At 37.2% G+C, this 22,836-nt stretch overlaps 1 protein-coding gene across 10 annotated transcripts in view; it reads left to right on the forward strand.

Moving 5' to 3' along the window:
• The window catches only part of by (focal adhesion protein tensin), a 553,251-nt gene extending 530,643 nt beyond the window's left edge, over positions 1–22,608 (forward strand). For 8 of the 10 annotated variants that reach the window (XM_072303044.1, XM_072303043.1, XM_072303048.1 and 5 more), the window contains 10 exons: positions 7,975–8,455; positions 11,797–11,919; positions 13,691–13,878; positions 14,316–14,372; positions 16,182–16,278; positions 17,478–17,667; positions 18,064–18,288; positions 18,701–18,850; positions 19,535–19,817; positions 20,269–22,608. In XM_072303044.1, the coding sequence (XP_072159145.1) occupies positions 7,975–8,455; positions 11,797–11,919; positions 13,691–13,878; positions 14,316–14,372; positions 16,182–16,278; positions 17,478–17,667; positions 18,064–18,288; positions 18,701–18,850; positions 19,535–19,817; positions 20,269–20,425 (1,951 nt within the window). In that variant the 3' untranslated portion in view covers positions 20,426–22,608. The remainder of the gene's footprint in view (positions 1–7,974; positions 8,456–11,796; positions 11,920–13,690; positions 13,879–14,315; positions 14,373–16,181; positions 16,279–17,477; positions 17,668–18,063; positions 18,289–18,700; positions 18,851–19,534; positions 19,818–20,268) is intronic. The other 2 variants (XM_072303041.1, XM_072303042.1) reach the window with 2 other exon arrangements.
• Positions 22,609–22,836: the final 228 nt, after the last annotated feature.

The following is a 22,836-nucleotide window of genomic DNA, read 5'->3' on the forward strand; positions in this document are numbered from 1 at the left end:
CCACCACCCGCTTCCACCAATAGGATCCCTCCAAATCCCTTTTGTCGTCTTTGTCTATAGCTTCGTCTATCAGTTTCAATAATCGGCCCGCAGAAGACGGTAAATCTCCAGGAACAGGGATCGCCATTTGGATCGCACTCAGCAAAAAGGAGCCAGTGCAATTAAATCGTTTTCAAAATTGTGCAACTTCCTCTTCTCTGTTCAAAATACTTGATATATGTATAGTATTATTTACACGATTATTTTCCTTTCAAATTAAAAATTTGTTGGTGGGGAGCAAGAACTATTTGCTATTTTGGGAGATTTTTTTAGATAATGGACCACTAGACAAGGTACGAATTTAAGCAATCTGACACATGTTTCTTAACCAGAATTTCACGTAAAACACGATTAGCGCAACGAATATTACTGAAACTAACTCCTACCGAAGATTTCAACGTTTTTATTTCACATTGGTTACGAGGAATTTGAACTGCCCGCTCACAAGAAACTCAAAGCTCTACTCGAGTCAAATCGCGCGCTACAACGGTTTCAGCAAGCTTCTTCATCGAGCAATGTTCATTTCCCATCATATGTTGTTCAAACCACAAGAAATTTGCTATAGCTGAGCCAAACCGTCAAGATTGAGGTTTCCAGATTTTTATATCGCAGAGACTATCATGATGAATGTTTAGCGCGCGATGTAAATCACGTAGAGCATTGAGTTTTCATGAGCGGGCGGTTTGAATTCACGCGAATTATTAAATATCTTCGTAAGGAGTTGATTTCGGTAACTTTTGCTATGCGCATCGCATTTTACGTGAAATTTTGGTTCAGAAACATGTATCAGAATGCTGAAATTCGTACCTAGTCTAGTGGTCCATTATGAAGAATAGTCGATATTCTGTATGAATTTCAAGCTATGAAGTTTGCTTGTTTCTCTTCGAGGTAGAAATCAGAAACGGGAATTTTGAAACACTACAATAGAGATACGGGGTTTTGCACTTTAGCCATCTATTTGTGATTCTTTATTTCGGGTACTATGGAGTTTTCCACCGAAAAACTCGAAAGCCGATCAACTTGAAAAAATAGCGTAAACTTGAAAAATTACGTAATTTGCCGTGGTGGACTACGGGTTGCCTCTCTTGAATACAGTCACGTGTACTCTTCTCACTAATAAGGTCCTGTAGTTTATTCTCATTTTTTAAGTTGAATAAATTCTGCAAAGACTTCATACGTCATTTTGTCTTCTCTCCAAAATGAGAACGTGAGTGTCAACGTTCGGCTTCGGGGCGAGCGTGATGAGACTTTTTCAGCGGTGTGAAGACCTGGTTGTCTCTCCGTTCACAAATGTCACTTTTTCACCGGTACCGCGTGAGTAGAATCCGGTAAAAATGACGACACACCAACACCAGAGGTGAGGAGCGTCTATGTTTGCAGACTCGCCTCGTGACCAAACAAACTCCTCGCATTATTTTGATGAATGCTAATTGGTTATGAATCGGGGCTCTTTGAAGATTTTGACGAGTACAAATGGTCGATCCATTCAGCGGCTCTCTCTCTCCACAATCGTTGTCTTGAGACGTTTCTCACAACGGCAGTCGGAACACAAAGCGAAGTTAGGTGTCGAGACACCCAACTTCGTGACAATCGCGAAACGCAATTGGACGTATTTTTGCTAAACGGAACTATTTGCGTAGGGCTTGCGTGTAACGTAGTTCCTTTTAGCATAACTACGTCCAATTAGAGTTAGGTAAGAATTTACTTGCAAAAAAACACTTCTTGACTATCTTTGAATTATAGGCACTGTATGAATACTTCAGAGTGATATTACTGTTGTCTTAAAATGCTTGTTATAATGTTATATTTTTGCTTTTAAGTTTTGTCCAAAACAAACAATTTAAAATATGAACCATTATCTTTAAAATTGTATTTTACAATTCAATATTCAAAACGTAACGCTCCTTATTAAACATAACATTCGAGTACACGCCGTATTCATTTCTTGCCTATTCGTCCAGTAGGATGTGATACGGCGACTTGACGGTCCCCGATGAAAGATCATGATCGCTCCGCTGACGGAAGGTAGTAACTAAACTTTGAGATGACCTCTATCGGTCAAATAAGATCGTGCTTCCCAGGGATCACGCAAAAATGAGGATATGCCCTCCTGTCAACGGAGGAAAGAGATGGGCGTCGAGCGTTCGAGTCCTTAGATCTACGACCATACGCCTTCACAGAGCGGCCAACGCAACAAGTCGAGCGTGACCATGGTTGCCGTGTTCCCTGAATTTTATTCGGGGATTCGAATCATCGCTGAGTCAAAATCTGTTGGGCGAGCTCCAGACGCCAATTCCAATCCTGTGACTCAGTCCATTTTCAAACGCACAAAAACTCAAGGCTCATAAAAAACCGTCCGTAAAGGATCGCTTAAACCTATAATCAAAAGGACGCGATTTAATTACACTGTACAGTCCGATTCGTTTTGGATGTCTTAATTAAATTATCCGAGCATCTGGGTTGGCGGTCTTACCCTCAGGCGTGCTATAGTACTACACCCTCTCCTTCGTTTCTCAGAAGAGTCGAAGCCAAGATACGTGAGAAATAAACATGATTTATACAATAGAGTCCTAATTGAAATATAAAATTCATTATTCAAAATTAACTGCTCCGGGTTATCTCTCCGTTTAACCTCGTATTTTATCAAAGCCCGTCTGTTCTGTCTCCTCCCTTTGTCGAGATTCCAACTCTTCGATCTTCGCCATAATTTATTTATTTTCTCTTCGTTAAGATTGAATGACGCAACTGCAGACACATTCAGTTTCTGCGAATCGTTTTTTTTTTTTTTTTTTTTTTTTTTTTTTTTTTTTTTTGCGAATTTAGAATTGGAGGAAAAATGGAAGGTTGTAATTAAATATCAAATCACCATTTGAATCTCCAATAGAGATTAAAACTTTCAGTGCTTATCCGAAAGACTGATATATTGCATACACATTTTGCAACTGTGAATAGTGCTGGATACGAGTTATGATCTTCACATTGAAAATTAGAAAGAAAAGTTTGAGTTCAGGATTTTTTTATCTGATATTTAATAACTTAAAATCTCAACTTCATATCTTCGCGATTGTATTTTGTATTGTGCCCCATCAAGCTGCTCATGCCGCACAATGCTGCGCATGATTTTATGGAGTGGTTAGGTGTTGGTTTTGAGAAAAACATGTGTCCTGAAAACATTGACCGTGGAAAGAAGAAAGAAAAAAAAAAAAAAAAAAAAAAAAAAAACTATGGACTCCCGGCAGGGAAATGAAGCACGATTACATTACTTTTGTAGTCCTTTTGACTATAAAGAACCTTCGAAAAGGCTCTCAATTGCAACCATGGATAAAAAGTATAGTACTGAGTTAAGGTGAGTTATTATGTTGTTATTGATTTTTCTACCATGAGAAAAAAGGAAGAAAGATAAGATCTAAGATAGTTTACAAAAAGATTAATTAATGCAATAAAAAAATCACACTCTCGCATTAAAATACAGCGTGTTTTTGTAAATATTGTACGGAGCATTGCCTACTTACATATCTCAATGACTTAAGGCGACATAAGTGTAATAAAATCAAACATCTGCAATTTGGTTAAAAAGCTACCGGTTTGTTTTATATTCGATTTCATTTTTATAGTTTTTTTGCACAAGGCGCCGTGTTAATTTGCAAAGACTCATGACGTCAACGATCGCACAATCTGACACGAATTCTTCAAGCGATCAACATGATTTGGAGGTGATTATCGTCACCAAATCATAAGACGATTATAGCTTATTTGAATGGGTCGGAGCCAGAATGGTTAATTTGCGTTGCAACTTCGCAAAATTTTGCTCGATCAATAGTTCACTTGTGCAAGAGAATTTATGTCATTTTTTTGGGAATTTCTTTATGGGTTGTCTAAGCACTGCAAGTAACTTTCTTGGATTCCAAACCCACTGAGAAAAAACTTCAGTTACATGGCCTGAATTTCAGTTAATTGTACAAAAAATTAAAATTTTACGGCACAGATAACCAAAATTTTCGATCCTAGGAACCGAAATTTGCTAGCTGAACCAGTTCTTTGGAAAGAAAAACAACCGTGTGAATTTTAATACTGTACATAAGTATTTTTAAAAGAAAAAAAGAAGTCTTACGATTTTGAAAACACTAATCGCGCCGGTTCCTTTTTCTTAAATGTGACCCAATTTTTATATATAAACAATGCGTGTTTTCGTGTACTTCCAACTTATCTCATCGTTTATAATAGCACGCGAGATGCGTTTTTCTATAGTTATTCAAATTTTTTCCAAGAAAAATTATTACAGATTAGATATTTTAACAATATTTCCAAAATATTGCTATATAACAGGGGATCCCTCGGATGTGTGAAGTAAAAAGTATCCTAGCGGCGCACAGTGGATAGAGTCAATAGGAGAGGTCGGACAGAATTTGGAAACTTTAAACGCTTGTAACTCCGTTTATACAAAACTTTGAGGTTCTTAAAGTGGTTCCGTTGGTTTTCTCGTTAAATTATCTTCTTTATCTTCTTCTTATTTTCACCCCTTATAATTTAAAATGTCACAATTTAGACACCAAAATTCGCAGTTTTAGTCAAAAATTTCATGTCCGACCTTTCAAATGGATTCGGTCCAGTGTGCGGCGTAGACATGATGCGCAGAGGACACGAGAAGCCGGCTTCTTAAATTTTTAGCTAGCGCGGCCGTCCGGCCAGACGGAACGCATAACTGGGCCACGTTGGAAGAAGTTCGTAACGGAAAAACAAGACTCAAGTTCCAACTCCTGTTCCAGCTCCGTCTAAATTAAGCTGGCGCCAAAGTAGCAGTTACGGCACATCTGGGGTGCATGAAATAGAAATCTGAAATATTACGCCCACTCCAGCCTCTTTGAACACCTTGATTACGCGGAAATAAACGTCTCCTCGGGGATATTTAAATCATAATTGGTCGACGCCCATTCCCTCTCTTCGGCGATCGCAGAAACAGATTTACGCTCTGTGATCTGATTATGCGAACCAACAGTTGCAGTAGTCGAGATTCCTGGGGGTCATTTTTTCACCCACTTTGTATCAGTGGCGTGGCGTGAATTGCGATGTATCGATTGTTATGCCATTTAAACCTATGGAAAAAGATCGATAAGTAGAGTGTTCGCAGCGAACACCTAAATAATCGATTATTTACCATAGGTTTAAATGGTATAACAATCGATACATCGCAATTCACGCCGCGCCATTGTTTGTATTCTCCATTTCTTGCGAAGGAGCGAGAGTTAAACTGGACGGCGTTAAGCAGAAATGAACTAAGCCACATCAGCTATTGCCAAATTTAACGAGTCAGTTTAATTTTTTACAAGAGAATGTCTGTGCGGATTTCTTAGAAAATGTTGAGGGATTGGCTTCGTGCTGTATAGGAAATTCACTGCAATTTGCAGAAAAATCTGCCTAACCGTTCTTATGTAAAAATTAAATTGCTCAGTTAAATTTGGCAATAGCTGATGTGGCTTGGTTCCATTCTGCTTAACGCGGTCCAACCGTGATCGAATGCAAAGTTTTTCGAAAGCTTGCATTTTAATCCCAATAAGAGCAACTGATCCTCTGTGAATGGGTTTTTTTCTTTTAAATATTCATCTTAAGTCCATTTTCGAACTTAGCACAATGTGAAGCCAAATTCGAGAATTTCTCGACAAAGTGAGTTCTCCGTCCAATTCTTCAAATAATAGTTTTCAATTCAACTCTACAAAAATCTCTTTTATATCTAAAAATGTTTCTCCTGGGGCGTGAGGTGCTTTTTTCTGTGGGCCGGCACGTCTGAATTAATTTTTTCTCTCCCATTTTAACTCCCTGCATGGAAAACTCTCAAAGGGAAAAGAATCCTTCAAAACGCTGGTTATGCAACTAAGGATACGCGACTACCATAGTAATTGCATATCTTTTACAGTGAAGGGGCTTGTATTACACCGCATTTCATCAATCGATCACAGAAAGACTGCGAACAGATCGTGGTTTGACGAGTCGATTAGACGTCTCAGCCATCAACCGAAGATCATTCTAAATTCAAAATTTGAATAAAAATTGAACGAAAATTGTACTGTTTTAATCTGTCACCGCTTTTAATGTTCTGAAAATCGATTCAGTTTCGATCTCAAAGAAAGGATGCTATTTTCTCGTTTATTTGTGCGTAGAAATAAATGTCTTGAACTTAATCGATTTGACCGAGTTTATCAGAGAGGAACCAACCCATATCCAGGACAGGATTTAGGGGGTGGCTACATGGGCCCCGGCCCATGGCGGCAAATTTAGGGAGCGGCAAGTTTTGCAATTTTTTTTAATGTAGCTAGGTGTATAAAAAAAATCTGATTCAGAAAAAAAAATGACAAACGAGAAAAGGCGACAGAATCTCTCATTTCCTGAGAGTAAAGTAATTTCTAATTGTGTCGTCTTTCACTTTTACAAGAGACAACACCCTTAATTAGTCGAATTAAGAAAGGAATCCAACACGCAATTTGGCCTGAAACGGTGCGGCGCAGAGAGCAATGATGACGAGGACTTGAGATGAAAAGGAGAAGCCCTCGGCGCGGCGGTCGGCATGAAACACCTATTAGCGCCTACAGGATTGCATGAATACTTCGCGCATTGCCTTAAACACAGTGTGGTCAGCAACGGTCGGCGTGAAACGCATAGCGCCTACAAGACTGCATGAATACTTCAAGCATTGCGCCAAATTCAGTGCGTTCAGCGCGGCGCAGCAGCGGAAGTTAAAATTATTAAACCTCATTTATGTCTGTTTTTCCATAATTTTTTCGTTTATTTCTTGGAAATGGAAGGCCTTGTCCACACAGAGATAGGTTTACGAAACTTAACTTTCGCGCAAAGTTCCGTGAACTTTTGCCAGTAGTGTTAACAGGGCTTTCGCAAAAAATTTGTCCAACACGAGTAAACGCGTCGTATGCAACTCTCTCCCTCCGGCACGTTCTTTTGATGGTTTTTATTGATGTTTCAAAACGAAGAAGAAGGGAGCAGCAAAATACAGGCGGCCCATGGGCGGCAAGTAGGTAAATTTGGCCCTGCTCATATTTTCGAAACAATTGAATGAATTAAGAATGTTTTTGAGTCCAACAGTCGTTTATTTTCCACTGCCAAAATCTGAAAGCCGAAAAAAAGAAATTATATAAGTTTGTGAAAAGAGAGGTTAAAGATTTTCTAAAGTAATACTTTTGCCTTATGCAGTATAGTAATAAAACTTCAAGCCTCTTTTTCTCGTGCCGGAATCACACGCTCAATGTAGGAGCTGAATAAGGCCTGAATGTGGAAGTCTTCGGCCCAATGCCTGAATTTTGCGCGTGTCGCGCAAAATTCAGCAATGATTCTCAGCCACCATCGGATAATGCTGGATTTGTCTGAACTATTCGATTAAATTTGATACAAATCTGAATGTGATAACTCGAATTTACGAATTTCAGCCGTTGAGCAATGACTTTTAACCTCCACATTCAGCTGCCAAATTCAGCGTGTGATTCCGGTATGAGTTTCAACTTAATGCGGGTTACAGAAAATTAATGCGGGTTGGTTCCTTTCTGATGAACTCGGTCCATTTCGAAATCGCCGATCCTAAGTGTTGTCGCCGTACTACATACATATCAAGCCGCTACCTCAGCGCACTAGAGCGCTCTGCGACTCCAAATCGCCATCGGAATCGATCCTCCCACAAATCATCGGGCAGATTACACCGTCTGATCTCCCCCTCCACTCCCTCCCGCCAACCTCTTACTGGACGTCCACGCCGCCTTCTTCCGGGAGGAACCCAATCAAATACCTTTCTGGGCAACCTACTATCTGCCATTCCATTGTCGCCGTACTAATTTGTTGATTTTTTGTTTGGGACTAATTTGTTGATTTTTTGTTTGGGGCTAATCTGTTGATTTTTTGTTTGGGACTAATTTGTTGATTTTTTGTTTGTTGCAGGAACGTCGTGAGCGGGAGCATGAACGGGACCGGGCACAACCTGACGTGGCTCCAGCGGCAGCAGCTGAAGCTGAAGGAGCGAAAGGAGGTGCAGATCAGGAACGAGCGGCTGCCGTACGAGACGCGGCTCCTCTCGGAGCTGGTCCATCACAATAGGTACAAAAAGCCGAGCCCGAGCCAGAGGCTGGACGGGTACACGAGTGACACGACCCTCTTCTCCGGCGAGGACGAGGAGGACTTCTCCATCCCGCTGCACATCAACACGGCCGCCGGCCACCACAAGCAGCTCCAGAACGGGACCTCGACGCCCACCTCGCCGGTCCTTCCGCACAGGACCACCTCCCGCTCCCAGAAGCAGCAGTTCAGCGCCATCAGCAACGGCAACGTCCACCGGCAAAAGCTCGACACTTTCGAGCGGCCTTTCGTCTCCGTCAAGCGGGCGCACGAGCAGCAGATCAAAAAGTACGCCGAGAACGGCGAGGTAAGCATTCCACAATTACTCTACTATCCAATTCCGAGTCCTTGGTTTTTCACGCTCCTATTGTTTTGCATCGTGCACCTCAAATCCACGCCTACGCTCCACCTTCATGAGCACTCTTCTGTTGTGCTAAGTAAAAACGCCGTATGAGCCCTCAGACGTTGCCAAATTTCCTTCCACATAAACCGAATTTACTGAGGAACTTGTGCCCAAGTAGCATTTTTCAATGTAAAAGTTGCGAAAAGTTGAAACAATGTTGGCATTAGTTGCAACAAAGTTGCAACTTTCGGTCAACTTTTGGTCGATAAGTGCCGATTTTCGGCGATCTGATCGGAAGACAAATTTGCAACCTGCTGAGATTGCAAAATTGCTGCACCAAAGCTGTTTAAAATCTAAAGATAGGCAACCAGAAATACTTTGAAGTTGAAACATGTTTCAACTTAATTGCAACTAGTTCCAACATTGATAGCTCCTTCGGGGGAGAGAGTAGACAATCTGTACATCAATCTATTAGTTGCAAGAATCAAACGATTTTGTTGCAAGTTGTTGCAACCTCTGCTACTTGGGTGAATGTTGGTCTCCAAAATTCTCACAAAATTTTGTACGCAATTTAATCTAAAGTATCTGAAAGCTTCGAGGAAAAATATGCATGAATTTCGTCAAAATACACGTTTTATCCAGGGAGATTTGGCAACTCTTGAATGTTTATGCGGCGTTTTTCCTCAGCACGGCACTCTTCATTTGCGGTTGGCTTTTGTAGCATGCCGTACGCACGAGCGGACTGCCTTTCTTAGAGGCTGCGGGGTAGTTCTGCCTGCAGGCAGATTGTTGAAATTGATAGACAAAGCTATAGACAAAGAAGACATAGGGAGTATGGAGCGATCCCATCGGTTGAAATCGACTAAGAGAGGAAATGATGGACTAACTCTCTGTGGTTGCTGTTAGCTAGTCTATTACCTACCTCCTTTGTCTATTGCAACCACTAGCTTCCACCAATAGGATCCCTCCATATCCTTTCCGTCTTCTTTGTCTATCGCTTTGTCTATCAATTTCAATAGTCAGCCCACAGGTGTTGCTGAGTGAGGAGCGGAGGGCAGCCAATCTTCACATAAGAAAAAGGAAGGTATGAATTCGATCCACACGAATCGATCGAAAACTAAAAACGTGAATCGATCCACGTGAACTGATCGACACCGATTCAATCGACAAACGACAAACGAAGGGAGTGAGAAAGTAAGACGGTGGCGATTCGATCGACATGGATCGATCGAAAAGTAAAAACGCAAACCGATCGACCTATTTCGATCGATTCACGAGTTTGTCGATCGAATTACGCCAGTCGACTCACGTTTTTATTTTTCGATCGAATCTTTACTCTCCCTAGAAAAACACCAGAAAAAAGTCGCTGCAACTGTCACCTTCAAATATTAAATAAAAAATATCAATAATTGAGCGTCCTCTCCCAAATGGAATTTATAAAGTTTGGATCCAGTCCGCTCTTGCATACGACACGTGTAGTTTGCCGGAGTAAAATTGCACAAATCCTTTTTTTTGACGGCATTGAAGAAGTTACGTAAATCTCTGAACAGTCATTTTTAGAGCCCATATCTCTATGTTAATAAAAAATGACACAAAATACATTTTAGGACTAGATGGACACGCAACGTGTCTCCTCCCACGCTATTCCAACTGAAATATCGGGTGTATCTACGGCCTAGGAAGCTTCATCAGTCATTTGTGCTTTCAATCTGGCAACACTCACTACAAATACTACGCGTAGTACTACGATGAGTACGATGCCGAATTCTTGGCCTCTCATTGGTCCGTTCTGTTTTGAATGGTTCATTCATAAATTGCATAGCGCTCATGGCGCATGCGCAGCACGTGACGCGAGCACACATGGAGCACAGTTTGTAAACAAACAAAGCCAACAGTGATTTATTCAATACAGATTTCGTTATTGATTTAAAACTTCGTGTGAAATAAAGTAGGTATGTTTAATTGTTACTTTTTCAAATGGAAAATTAAGACTAGCCGAAGATGTTGCTCATCGATCAAATTTAGTTTGATTTCTTCCTTCAAAATCATGCCGTAATGAACAGGTATTATTTACATCCCGGACCTATACATTAGAGTATTGACATTTTATTGCCAATTAAATTTACTGAATTCAAATGAAGTAGGAATAAACTCTTGAGCTCAGAATTTTATGTGGGTAGATTTCAACCCTGAAAGCACCAAGTTGTTACCCATTCGATCCAAAGAAGGTGTACATGCGAAGGAACACTTGAATATTTTTAGAACAAGATTGGAAGTAAAGTAGCTTCTTATTAACATTGTATGATGTTTGTGTAAATATGTTGTGGTGTGTATCCCCTGACTAACTATATTTACAAGATTTACTGGTTGACTGGTTTATAGGTGTTAATCTTTGGTGTTTATGAGGTGCCCTCCCCCATAACTCTGTTTCTGATGAACATAACCACTTCAATAGGTACTTATCATCATATTAAACTCAACGAAATTGATATCTGTATTATCTAACGCAGGATAAAACACCAATTACTCATAACTTCAGCATCATATCTTCAGACTTACAGTCAATCTCTCATTAGCATTGAATTAGTACCACCCAAACGGCCAATGCTTCATTCATTCAGGCGGCACAATTAATGGGTGTTCTTTTCAAGAAAATATTTGACTATTGTCCAAACATTTTATCCAAGTTTTAGAAATGAATAGACACCCTGGCCAATCTGCCAATGGTAGGAATTTAACATTTTTAAGTACATGGGCAGCAACGCCCATCTTATCCTTTCAATGGCTTTTGACTTTCATTTTGGGGAGCGTTGTAAAAAAGTTTATCAAAAAACAATTTATTTGTCAATCTAAATCGCAGCACTTTCTTAACAGCCAACACCAAATGGCCAGTCGTAGGTCATTCATTTGTAGCTGTAATTGTTGCCTGAAGACAGCGGCTTGAAAATATGAGGTATCTCCAGATCCTCACTGGTCACTGCTCATCGTTTGATGCAAGGAAGATATTTTTCAAGGTTCCTAGATTTTCTCAGCATTTGTTCTTTAAAAGCCCAAAATATTAAAAGGCAGCTCCGATCAGAGCGGCCAACTCTGTAGTGATTTTTTAAACAATGAGTCTACCATAAATTACCACTCTAACACCACCTAATTAAAAACCAGATGATCCACACTTTGTAAGTATAAATAGTAATTTGTAAATTGTGTCAATATGCATTTTCTTTGATTTGAACATTTTTTCACAACACTGCATTTTAATATTTTTTGAGCACGCTGTAATTTTATTTTATTAACATGCTTGTATTCAGCCTTCACCGTCGACTGGATTACTGTCAGTGGTGGAAAGAAATGGTAGTGATCACCTAGCATCCCTCATTGCCACGCTAACTAGTCATGATACCTCAAGCTCTCCCACTTGGTTGCGGCACCAGGTACCCCTTCCTTTTATGTTGTTGTTTCTGCTTTTAATCGCAACCAAAGCTTATTTTTATTACCTCTGGGAACAAAAGCAGAAGAAAGGAATCATCTGATACTGCTCATACCAACAGCGCAAGTCCGCAACCACGTACCTATCTTGTTTGCGATGTTTGAAAATCTCCGCTCCTATTTTATTTTTCTGAAGGAGGACAAATCGACATCATTCCTTGAAGTTTTTGCAGAATTTTTGGCACTGATAAGAAAAATCACGGCAGTTTACACCGCAGTGTTTCAGTGCTGTCAAGTAGTTTTTCATTTAAAAAATAAAGTATGACAGGAAGTCTGCGACGGCGCAAACCGAGATGCGTAGTTTTGGACTTTCACTGTCGATGTATTACTCTTAAAAAAAATCTCATACCTAGCATTAAAGTTCGAAACTTTCTGTGACTTTATTTTTGTCTTGTAAAAATGATTTTTTGAAGCTTATGAAGAAGAGTGTGTACTTACTGTTAGTACCTCTGTTGCTGATGTTTTCTACCACACCAGCAAAACATGTAGAAAATGATAAATTCTGATGTTTAGTTGGAAAAATTGCAAAACACCGTTAGCAGCTCCTTATTAATCAGTTGATGTCAGTGCTTGACATCAGATCCCTACTATTGACCTCATGAGCCCTAAGTGACACGGCTTAAACACCTAATGTAATGTGATGGTAATTGAAAAATTACATTGTGGCCAGCTGTCAGTGTTGTACATTCATTTACTTAGTCTTTTTCGTTTAAAATTAATATAAATATAACGAAAAAAATTAGGTGAATGCTGATGCCTGATGGTTCCTTACTGCTGAATTTGATCCCACTTGTATTTATTCACTTACGTTGTGAGCATGTATTTTTAAATTTCTCTCTTAAAATTCTAATTAGTTTTTCTGAAAACTAAGTATCCTCTCAATTTTTTTTTTCAAAATTAAACTGTGCACCCATATCAAGTTCAGCTCAAATGATATTTTAAATCACCTCGTTCTGGAGCTGGCATTGCATTTGACGTATAACTACCCTGTTCGCTTAGTTAGTTTTGGAATAAACGTTTAAACAGTGAAATTCATTCCATGAAAGAAACAAATCGTTCTTACTCTGAAGTTGTAAGTCTACAAACTTTCTGTCGGCCTGCAAGTCAGGAAACGTCAACAGAAGTTATGATTTTCTCCACTTTGCAAATCCTCTCATGAAAAGAATCAAATTAAGAGATAATTATAATTTTTTGTGCTGACGACAATTCTATGATTGTGTAGGTACCACCATCTGTTTTTACTTTTGTGAATACTTTTAAGCTAAGTGCTCTTGTAATTGGCCTGCATTTTGCAATTTGGAACTACAAGCTGTGGCTCATCGGTAAAAACAGTCATGTACATGGGGAAACTAATGTTACGTTATTTCTAAACTGAGCCAGGAACTATAGTTCCTAATTGCAAAATGCAGTCCGATTGGACGAGTGTAATAAATATAACTGCACATGCATGATTTTTTACTGACCAAGAGTTGTGTACATAAGATTGAATACTAGTTTTTTTCCTATTTTTAAAAAGTTGACAATTATTTGCGATAGTGAAATTCTTTAGGTATGTCTCTCATATCATTCAAAAACGTGCGTAGTCTTATTTGCTCTACACAATCCATCATCAAACGAAAATATTTTTGAACCCATCCATTGCTATCTAAGATCATAAAATGTAGCTCCTCTGTTTCATTTTGATTGATTTTATTTATATGATAATAATACTTTCAGAGCCGGCATGAGAGTGTGGGATCATTGCGCACTGCTTCAATCAGTGATACGGAATCAAGTCCACCGCACACTACAACGCCTCGACCTCAGACGCCAGCATTCCCTGTCCATCCTCGCACCCCTTACAGCAACAGCAGTGTCCACTTTGATGCCTCGAGTTTGCCACCCAAAAGTCCTACCTCACAAAGGTAAGAGTTCGTTTTTAAGATTTTAGGCCTCTTTGATAAATTGAGCCAAAAAGGGCCACAAAAATTTGATGGTGGACAAACTGCACAAAATTTGAATGAACTTTTGAATCGCAAATGAAGTACATCTGGAATGCAGAACCTTTAAAGTTTTATGAAGGTATCCCAATTGAAGTCTCATGATTTATTTATTTATTTGTCATTTTATGGATTTAAAAATTGGAAATTATTTGAACTTCATGATTAATTTTCCCATTTTAACTGCTATTATTCATGAAGACCTCTTCAATTATATTAGCCTATTTGGAAAGAAGGAACTGATTTTGTATTTATCAAGTTTCAATGTTCTCTGTAGCGTTAGATTTTACTCCCTCATTAATATTCTTTATCCCTTTATAAACCACTTGTAATATTTTCTTTTCTTTTCATTTCTAAAATAGACGAGCAGGCATGGGTAAAAATGTTAAGAAACCCTCTCAGAATACCACAAGGTCTCGGTAGGTAAAAAAGAATGAGCCTGACATGAGTTTGTGCTAGGTTTTGAGTTTTTCAAGTTAATTTTTTTAACTGGAGTCAGCAATCAGCGTTTGCTTGCATCACAATTTGATGAGATGTTCAGTTCTTCCGTTTTTTCACGTGTAGCCTGCACTGTATAAAATCATTCTTCATACTTTATCTTAGTACCTTTCCTTTTCTGCTTCCTCAGTTGCCACTTATACTTCATCTTTGTATCGGTCCTTGTTGCCTACAAATGTTTACCAGCATTTTATGGAAACACAGCCAGTCGTTCCCTATCAGCCACTCTTCACCAACAACTCGCAATGTCATCTATGAAAGGGAGTGCTCATAAATGGCCTCCTGAAATAATCATGGGGCTTTTGTATTATTTTTAAAAAAAAATCAAAATGTAATACTTAAGAAATTGCAATTGGTGAGACAAAGTAAGTGTAGTGCCGTTGAATTTTTGGGGAAAAAAGTGAGAAATTATAAATATTTGTGACTGTCCGTAGGGAAATAGATCCAGTCCTTGGAGGCAAAATTTTCAGTTGTGCGATTTCTGTCATGGTGGGTTGAAAAATTTGATTTTGAAATCTTCGACCAAAAATATTCGCTAGTATTTATAAAACTAAGTGAAAGTCTTAAGTCATTTTGGTTCCAATATAGAACATTTAAAGTTGCATTGTAATCTGGCAATTTCGTACCTCAAACATGACAGATGATATTTGTTCTCAAAATTATATTTATTTCACTAAAAACTTCAAACAACCACAACTCTAGTTTGATTTGACATTAATTGGCGTTTGTTGTGCCATAGTTTTTGTAGAAAACTCTTAGAACTCAATTTGTAGTTTTTATGGACTAATAATATATGGTCCTTTTCTTGTGGGTGGTCTTTTTTGAAAAAATTAAAAAAAGGAAAAAGACAAAAGAGTAAGAAATTAGTAGAGAATAGAATAACCTTTGCTTTTCACTTACTTCAGCCTCTGCAACTGTCTCGATATTTTATTCTCCCCATATTCCGTGAACACTGTGTACAAAGTAAGAATACTAATTCCATCAAAACATGACGATGTCCCATACTGAACCAACATTGCGGTATGAAATTATAAAAAGTGATCCTTAAAAAATTTTAGTTTAAGCAATGAAGCAAATAATAATGAGAAATTCATAATAAGCTGCCAGAAAAATTGAAGACCTCACCATGAGAGCAGTATTTTCACAATGTTCATAGATGAAGTTGAGAAAGAGACGCATCTTTCATCGAGTAAAAGTATACAAAGATAAAGTCATTAAAAGTAAAACTCCATGCACGCACTGTTAGGAAAAAGAAAAAAAAAAAAAAACTCTGCAATTACAGAAACCTTGATTGTTGCGACTCAGCTACAGCGCTATCTCTCAATTGGTACAGACAAAGACTGGATACTCTTGTCTTTAGCCCATCACACTTTACAGGAGGACTCTTTGCTTACATACACATTTCCTTGGTTTCACTGTTGTTTCACTTTTCTTTTCAATATGAAAAACACTTAATTGACAGGACCTCATGTATTTTTGACTGGCTCTGCGCTCGACCCACCTAGCCTCCGTGCATGGCCCTGTTTTGGTGCTGTTTTCAAGTGTGCAGTACGCATAAGTGATCACTGTTTTAGATTTAATTTGTCCATTGCTCCATTGAAATGAGTCCTTTTTCTTGAGTGCTCGACCAAGGAATAATTTCAAAACGGAAAATTGCCTCCACAATTTTGTTCTTAATTTCATGATTTAGTTGCATTTTGATTTATTTAATTTTCTTGGTTTTATTGCAGAAAAGACTGGTCTCCTCTTGCTGAAACGTTACAAAGGGAGCGTAACATGATGTCTGCCAGGAGTTACGATAGCTCATCAGAGACTCATAGCCCGAAGGTATGGTATTTTTTTTTGACTGTAATGTGTGCAAAATAAGCGTAGAGTGAGAAGAGACTTAAGAGGTAAAACCAAACGTTTTTTAAAAGGCTTTTAAATTGGGCAAATTTAACAGAAATGCACCTAGCTGCATCAAGCTTGAAGAGTTTAAGTTTTCGAGGAATAGAGGTTTGAAGGTTTGTTCCTCTATGAGACTCAATGTTAAGGTCAAAGTTTAACGACGTTTCTCACGTTCAAAATATTTTCCATCAACTTTGAATGTTTGACAGGGGAAAATTTAGAATATGTCACATTGACTTAAGATTGGTTCTTCTAGGTGCTGGCCCCTGGGGACCGGCATGATAATTGAATCGGTTTCTGTTAAACGGGCGTAAGTCCACAAATCCAAATTTTTCAGGAGAGGTAAAAAACTGATTTTCTCGTTATGCAGGACACCACTAAATTTCAAAAAAGGTTCAAAGGTTGTATAAACACCCGTTTAAAAGTTCTGAAATGTTTTTTTGGCTCAGAAAAATTTTAGTACCCTTTTAGGCTAATTTTAAGTTTTGGACTTACGCCCTTATACCAGAAAACGAAGGATGACTGAGACAGTTTCAAGCCAAAAAACTAATATTAAAGTAAGTTTGAAAAATGTAGCACATGGTTTTTTTCTTTTATATAGCATAGGGAGTTATTATATGTTTTTAAATTTATTTAAAGGCCTAAATTTTCTAGAATTACTCCTATTTTTCCAAAATTAATGAAGGTGACATGGGATATTTTCATTTAAAAAAGTGTTGAAACCAAGTTTTCAAATTTCAATCATGTATTTTTGTGATCAATGCACAATAAGAAGTTATATCAGCTAACAGCTAGGTCAAGATGCAAATTCAATACAAATGTTCTTCATTTATTATGAAAAAAGTTACAGAAACTTTAGAAATGCGCGAGTTTGAGAACTCGCCCCCCTATTCCACAGGCTTCTATACATAGGACTTCCGCCATCTTTTCAGAAAATGTGTGTGTACCCTAAAGGAGGCTGAAAATGCAAAAAAAAACGATTTTGAAATTTTTGGACCTACGCCCGTATAACAGAAACCGATTCAATTACCGTGTAAAGCAGACATTAAGTTTGCCTTAAGCTGGCCAAGTAACATAATCTCCTTATGAGTATTTTCCAAAATACACTTTAATTTAAACTAAATTTCTATTCTTTCCAGAGTCCCGCGCTAACAAGTTTACAAAATGGAAGCACCGGTCACTCATCGCCATCTGTATATTTCGGAACATCACGGAGGTCATCGACACATTCTAATAGCGAAACTACCCATGAAGTTTCCCGTGCCAATGTCAATTTTGTCAGGGACACATCCAAATATTGGTACAAGCCTAACATGTCGCGGGAAGAAGGTGGGTACCTACCAGATGGCCTTTCTTAAAAATTGATTCCATACATCACAAGTTTCATGTTTTAAATTTTCATGATTTTGCCGCAATAGTTTAACAATATTTAATGGTCTATTACTTAGGTAAGTAGTGTCAATAAGTTCTCATAGTTTAGTTATATTTAAAGCAAAAGTACAAGCAGGCCATTGAGGCAAATGATATAGTCCTCAAAGATTTTAAAGCTCTATTCTACCCGTTAAAGCTTATGGAATGAAATTTTAAAAATGTTGACCTCTCTTATTATCCCAGTATTTACTTTTACAACTTTATGTTCATGCTTGTTTGTAGCTATTATTACTAGCTACACGAAAGTGAAGTTGAGTTTTCCTCATTAGTAATTTTAATCCATTTTGATTTCAGCTATCGCAATGTTGAGGGATAAACCTCCAGGTACATTTATTGTCAGGGATTCAAACTCATTTCCTGGAGCTTTTGGATTAGTTCTAAAAGTTGCAACTCCGCCCCCAGGTTCGGTGAACAAAACTCCAAATAGCGATCCTTCGAATGAACTTGTCAGGCACTTCCTGATTGAACCGACTCCGAGAGGAGTTCGTTTGAAAGGTTGCGCCAACGAGCCTGTATTTGGTAAGTATACCACCAACACTCCGGTCAATCAAACTTATTTATTACTGGGATTTCCTTTGGAAGCAACACATCTACAGCTCCAAGTGAAACAAGAGCAGGTGTGGGGAAACTTAGTTTCAAGACTTCTGGAAATTTTAATATTTGTTCTGTTCATAGGCAGCTATGTTGGACCCAATAATGATCACTATTTTGGCGCTATATCTCTGGCACCCATTAAGAATAGAGTTTCAAAAAACATATGTGAAAGATAAAGTCCTTATTTTCAAGTAATTTAATAGCTTAATCAAGTGATTTAAATCGCAGTTCAGAAGCATTACTGCACTCAGCATAAAAAACAGCAATGGAAAATGAATTATTGAACATTCTTCACGGGCATACTTCTTTTTAATTTGTTGAAATTATTATTTTCCAGGATCATTGTCAGCTCTAGTTTATCAGCACTCAATAATGCCTCTTGCCTTACCATGCCAATTAGTGTTACCTGAAATGAATCCTGCAAGTTCGGTTGTTGATGGATCCAATACGATAAGCTCTGCACAACTTCTGCTGGCTAATGGAGCAGGTGAATTTTATTTTATAAATTTTAAGGATGGATATAGTGTTAAAATAGAGTTTGGGAACTTTGTTATCAGCATACATTTAAACCCAAAGGTAGAATCTGGCACTTACATCTGGCAATTAGAATCTGGCTGCTGATAGCATGGCAGAGCATAAAGCTCTGCATATCAGGTTTAAAGTTGTAATTTCAAAGTCGTCAGGGAAGATGTTTATGTCATAAAGTGAAAGTGAAAAAAACCAGGGAGAAACATCAATGTCTAAAGTCGAAAAATGGAAATAATGTTACAAATCCTCGCTCGTGTTCTGTTTCTTTTTTTTCAAAAACTAATCAGCAGTTTTTTAAAAGAAAAAAAAGTTTATGGGAATTTCCTTCACAGATTAAATTAAATTTCAATTTTTGTTCAAGCATTTCATGGAGGCCTCAGAAAAAACCCTAAATGCATAGTACAGACAAAATAGCAGCTAAAAGTTGTGAAATTTTAATTTCAAATTTTCAATTTCACTATTACCATCACGGTTTGTTACACTAGCTACATTACATATTTTTCACCATTTGCCTTCTGACTTTTTATTTAAGCAGGAATATTTTATACTGTGTTTGGAGCTGAAATAGTTTATTCTGATGTTTTTAAATGTGAATTTTCCTTCCTGTGTGAAATCCTAACAGAGCTTGTCTCTTTCTTCACAGCATGTAACGTGCTCTACTTAGTTACCGTTGAAACGGAGTCTCTAACTGGACCACAAGCCATTGTGAGAGGAATTGGTGCTCTGTTCTCAATGAACCCTTTGCCCAGGGCAACTGTCGTTCATTTCAAAGTCTCTAGCCACGGAATTACTTTGACAGACAATAAAAGAAGATTATTCTTCAGGCGGCACTATCCAGTAAATACCATTAGTTATTGTGGCCTTGACCCTGGAGATCATCGATGGAGTCAACAGAACGATACTACCGGTCTTCCAACTAGTTCAAAGTAAGTAATCATATCCTCGTTTCTTTTACTCATGTTTAATTGAGAGATTTTCATGTTTAAAAGATGTTACATATTACCAGATCTCTCCTTAATTGAAAATTTGTTTTTAAGACCCGATAATCGGTCTCAGTGGTTCATTTTCAAGGGTAATAGCCTCATTTCAGCTCAATGGAAGAACTTTCGATTTTGACTTCGAAAATTTAGTCCATGTAGGATAACAAAACAAAATTCGAGTTTATTGTCGAATCCTACATAGTTCGAGGCGTAGAATCGATTGTGCGTAATCCCGAGGCTCCCTAAGCCAAAGAATGGTTGTTTTCAACCGTTTTTGAAAATTCCTCTCATCCTCAAGGTATCATTGCATGACGTCTTTTTATCTTGCAATTTTTCCATTGCCATGCTTTTACAAGTTTATCCTGTTCACTAATAATTTAATTTTTTGTACTTGCAGCCGCTGTTTCGGATTCATCGCACGAAAACCAGCCAGCCAAACAGATAATGAGTGCCACATATTTGCAGAACTGGAACCAGAACAACCAGCCACTGCTATAGTAAATTTTGTTTGTAAAGTTATGATGAATAGTAATTTGAAACCAAATATCGTATGAGAAGAAATACCCAAATATATTGTATTTTATTCTTTGTTAATATTTTAAAAATTTGTTGTGTCTTGAAGTTTTCTTTGAACTATCTGACATTACCAGTCAATAATACAGCTATATTCAATTTTAAATTATTTAGATAAAAACTGTTTTCAGAATTGCTCTTAATTAATTATCATATCAAATATATGAAAATGGGAAAACCAAGCGCTTGCATACCTAATTTTTACATCTGCGGCGGGCACGCAAAACTTTAACTTTAATTAAATGACCTTTTAATTCAATCTTTCTCAATGGCACAGTCCTTTAAATGAAAATGACGTTGATTACTTATCCTTTTTCTCATTATTCTTCAAAGTATGGAGAACGGAATGAAATAATTATTCAATGGCCTATGTAGTTCTTGTTCATATTGTTTTTTTTCACTCTTTTTCATTTTATACTACTTTTCACAATCACCATGAAAGTAACAACGAAGTAATAAGTTCCACCAACTTTGTTTTCCGCTGTAAAATCACAGGGCACAGGATTATTATAGTTCCTGTCAAAAAAATATGAAATTATTTTTTACTAGGTTGACTTGTATATATATTCTAATAGAGATACTATTGGGAGTATATAGTACCTCATTACTGAGAAGATGTGCAAAATAATATGATTTTTACGAAGTCAGCTGTTGCAAAACGATGTAAATAATTATTCACTTGTCTGTAACATTGTTAATATTGCATACATATTCCGTTGGTACTACACTTTGGCATTCTTAGTACGACTTACTGTGAGTAGCACTGAAGATACCAAAATGTGGAGGCGGCAAAATGCGTACGCATTATTGAGAACTTTATGCCCAAGTAGGTATTTATTTACATGGTTTTGAACTTTTTTTTGTATGGTTCTCTGTAGTTATTTTATTGATTCAACTGTTATTATAGCTTTCATTTTACTGATTTTAGTAACTTGCTGTCTTCAAGTCCATTTGAAAAACATTATTAAAACAAATTTCCTCTGATTAAATGGAGTTTCAGTCAAAAATTTGTTATTGAATAACATGTTTTGAAATCAAAATTTTAATGGAAATCATATATAACGTGCTCAAGGCAGTAATTCAGTTTAAATCGCAATTTTTATTTACATTCCAAAACAAGGTCAGCCTGTAGAAAAATCAAATGTATGTGTTAGATAAAATGTTTCTCTTGTCTCTATCTATTTGAACAGCTAATTAAAAATTTAGAATTTCAATAAATTTCAATGAAAAAAAGGTTCGCCTAGTTAGATGCTGAGCCTCAAATCTGGAACTTCTAATAATATTTCTTGAGGAAATACAATTCCCTCCCCAAAGCTATGTGATTGCTATGGATTTAGCGGTGGATCATGCCCGGAAGAAGATTTTAGATCATTAACAGTTAAATTCATAAATATTAGCGGGTTTTGAGAAGAAGGATGTAATATTTTACAGAGAGGTCCTAATATTCTTTCTCTTGGGCAACTTCTTTTTTTAATTATTGTCATTAATTGAAGATAATCTATTTTTGTAACTCATTTTCCTAGTCAGTACCTATTATTCTTTCTATTGAATTGCAAATTCTGCATTCTCTTTGCTGTTTGAATATGGGTTTCTAAGTGCTAATAAATTTCAACTCCAATTTTCTGCATAATTTTACATAACAAGATGTCAATTCAAAATTTTTAGAAGATTAATATATTTATTTGGAATACTGACTCATGTCTTGAAAGTGAACAGATTAGGAAAGATTATTTTTACCATTTTGTTTGAGCAAGTACCGTTTTGTTCAGCAGTGAAATGTAATTGACCTATAAATCTTTTCCCACCCACTAAGCAAAGCCAGAAACAGTATTTTCTAGTAACTACAATGAAAGCTGAGAAAGAAACTAGTCATTTTTTCTCTCGCTTTAACATTACACAATTTTCACAGTTATTTTATCATAGTACAAACAAAAGTAAGTATTTTGTTTTCATATCAACCATGTACATATTCACTAAAGTTGTAATCTGTTAATAAATGTTTGTAAAGGTATCAAAGTTAATTTTACTCATCCGTTGAATGTTGTCTGTATATTTATGCATATTGAAATTTAAATCAAATTGTTGTAATAAAAAAGTATTATTATTCATAAGAAAATCTGTGTAAAAAATAAATAAAAAAAGTCTCTGTTTAAAAAAAAAAAAACCCACCTGCTTTCATTTTAATAAGCTATGCAGATTGCCTTTATGTTTTGAAGATGATCAAATTGCCTTTATGTTTTGTAGATGATCAAATTGATCATCTGCAATACATAAGGGAAATCTGAATCTGTTAATTTCTTAACCCATTGACGCACCTTGACAAAACATTTTGTCAAGCTTGCAATGGGTCAGTTCTGCTAGTGGCAGAATCAGGGTTTGGTGGTTTTTAGCA

Source organism: Bemisia tabaci, chromosome 7 (assembly GCF_918797505.1).
Source record: "Bemisia tabaci chromosome 7, PGI_BMITA_v3".
Lineage (NCBI taxonomy): Eukaryota > Metazoa > Arthropoda > Insecta > Hemiptera > Aleyrodidae > Bemisia > Bemisia tabaci.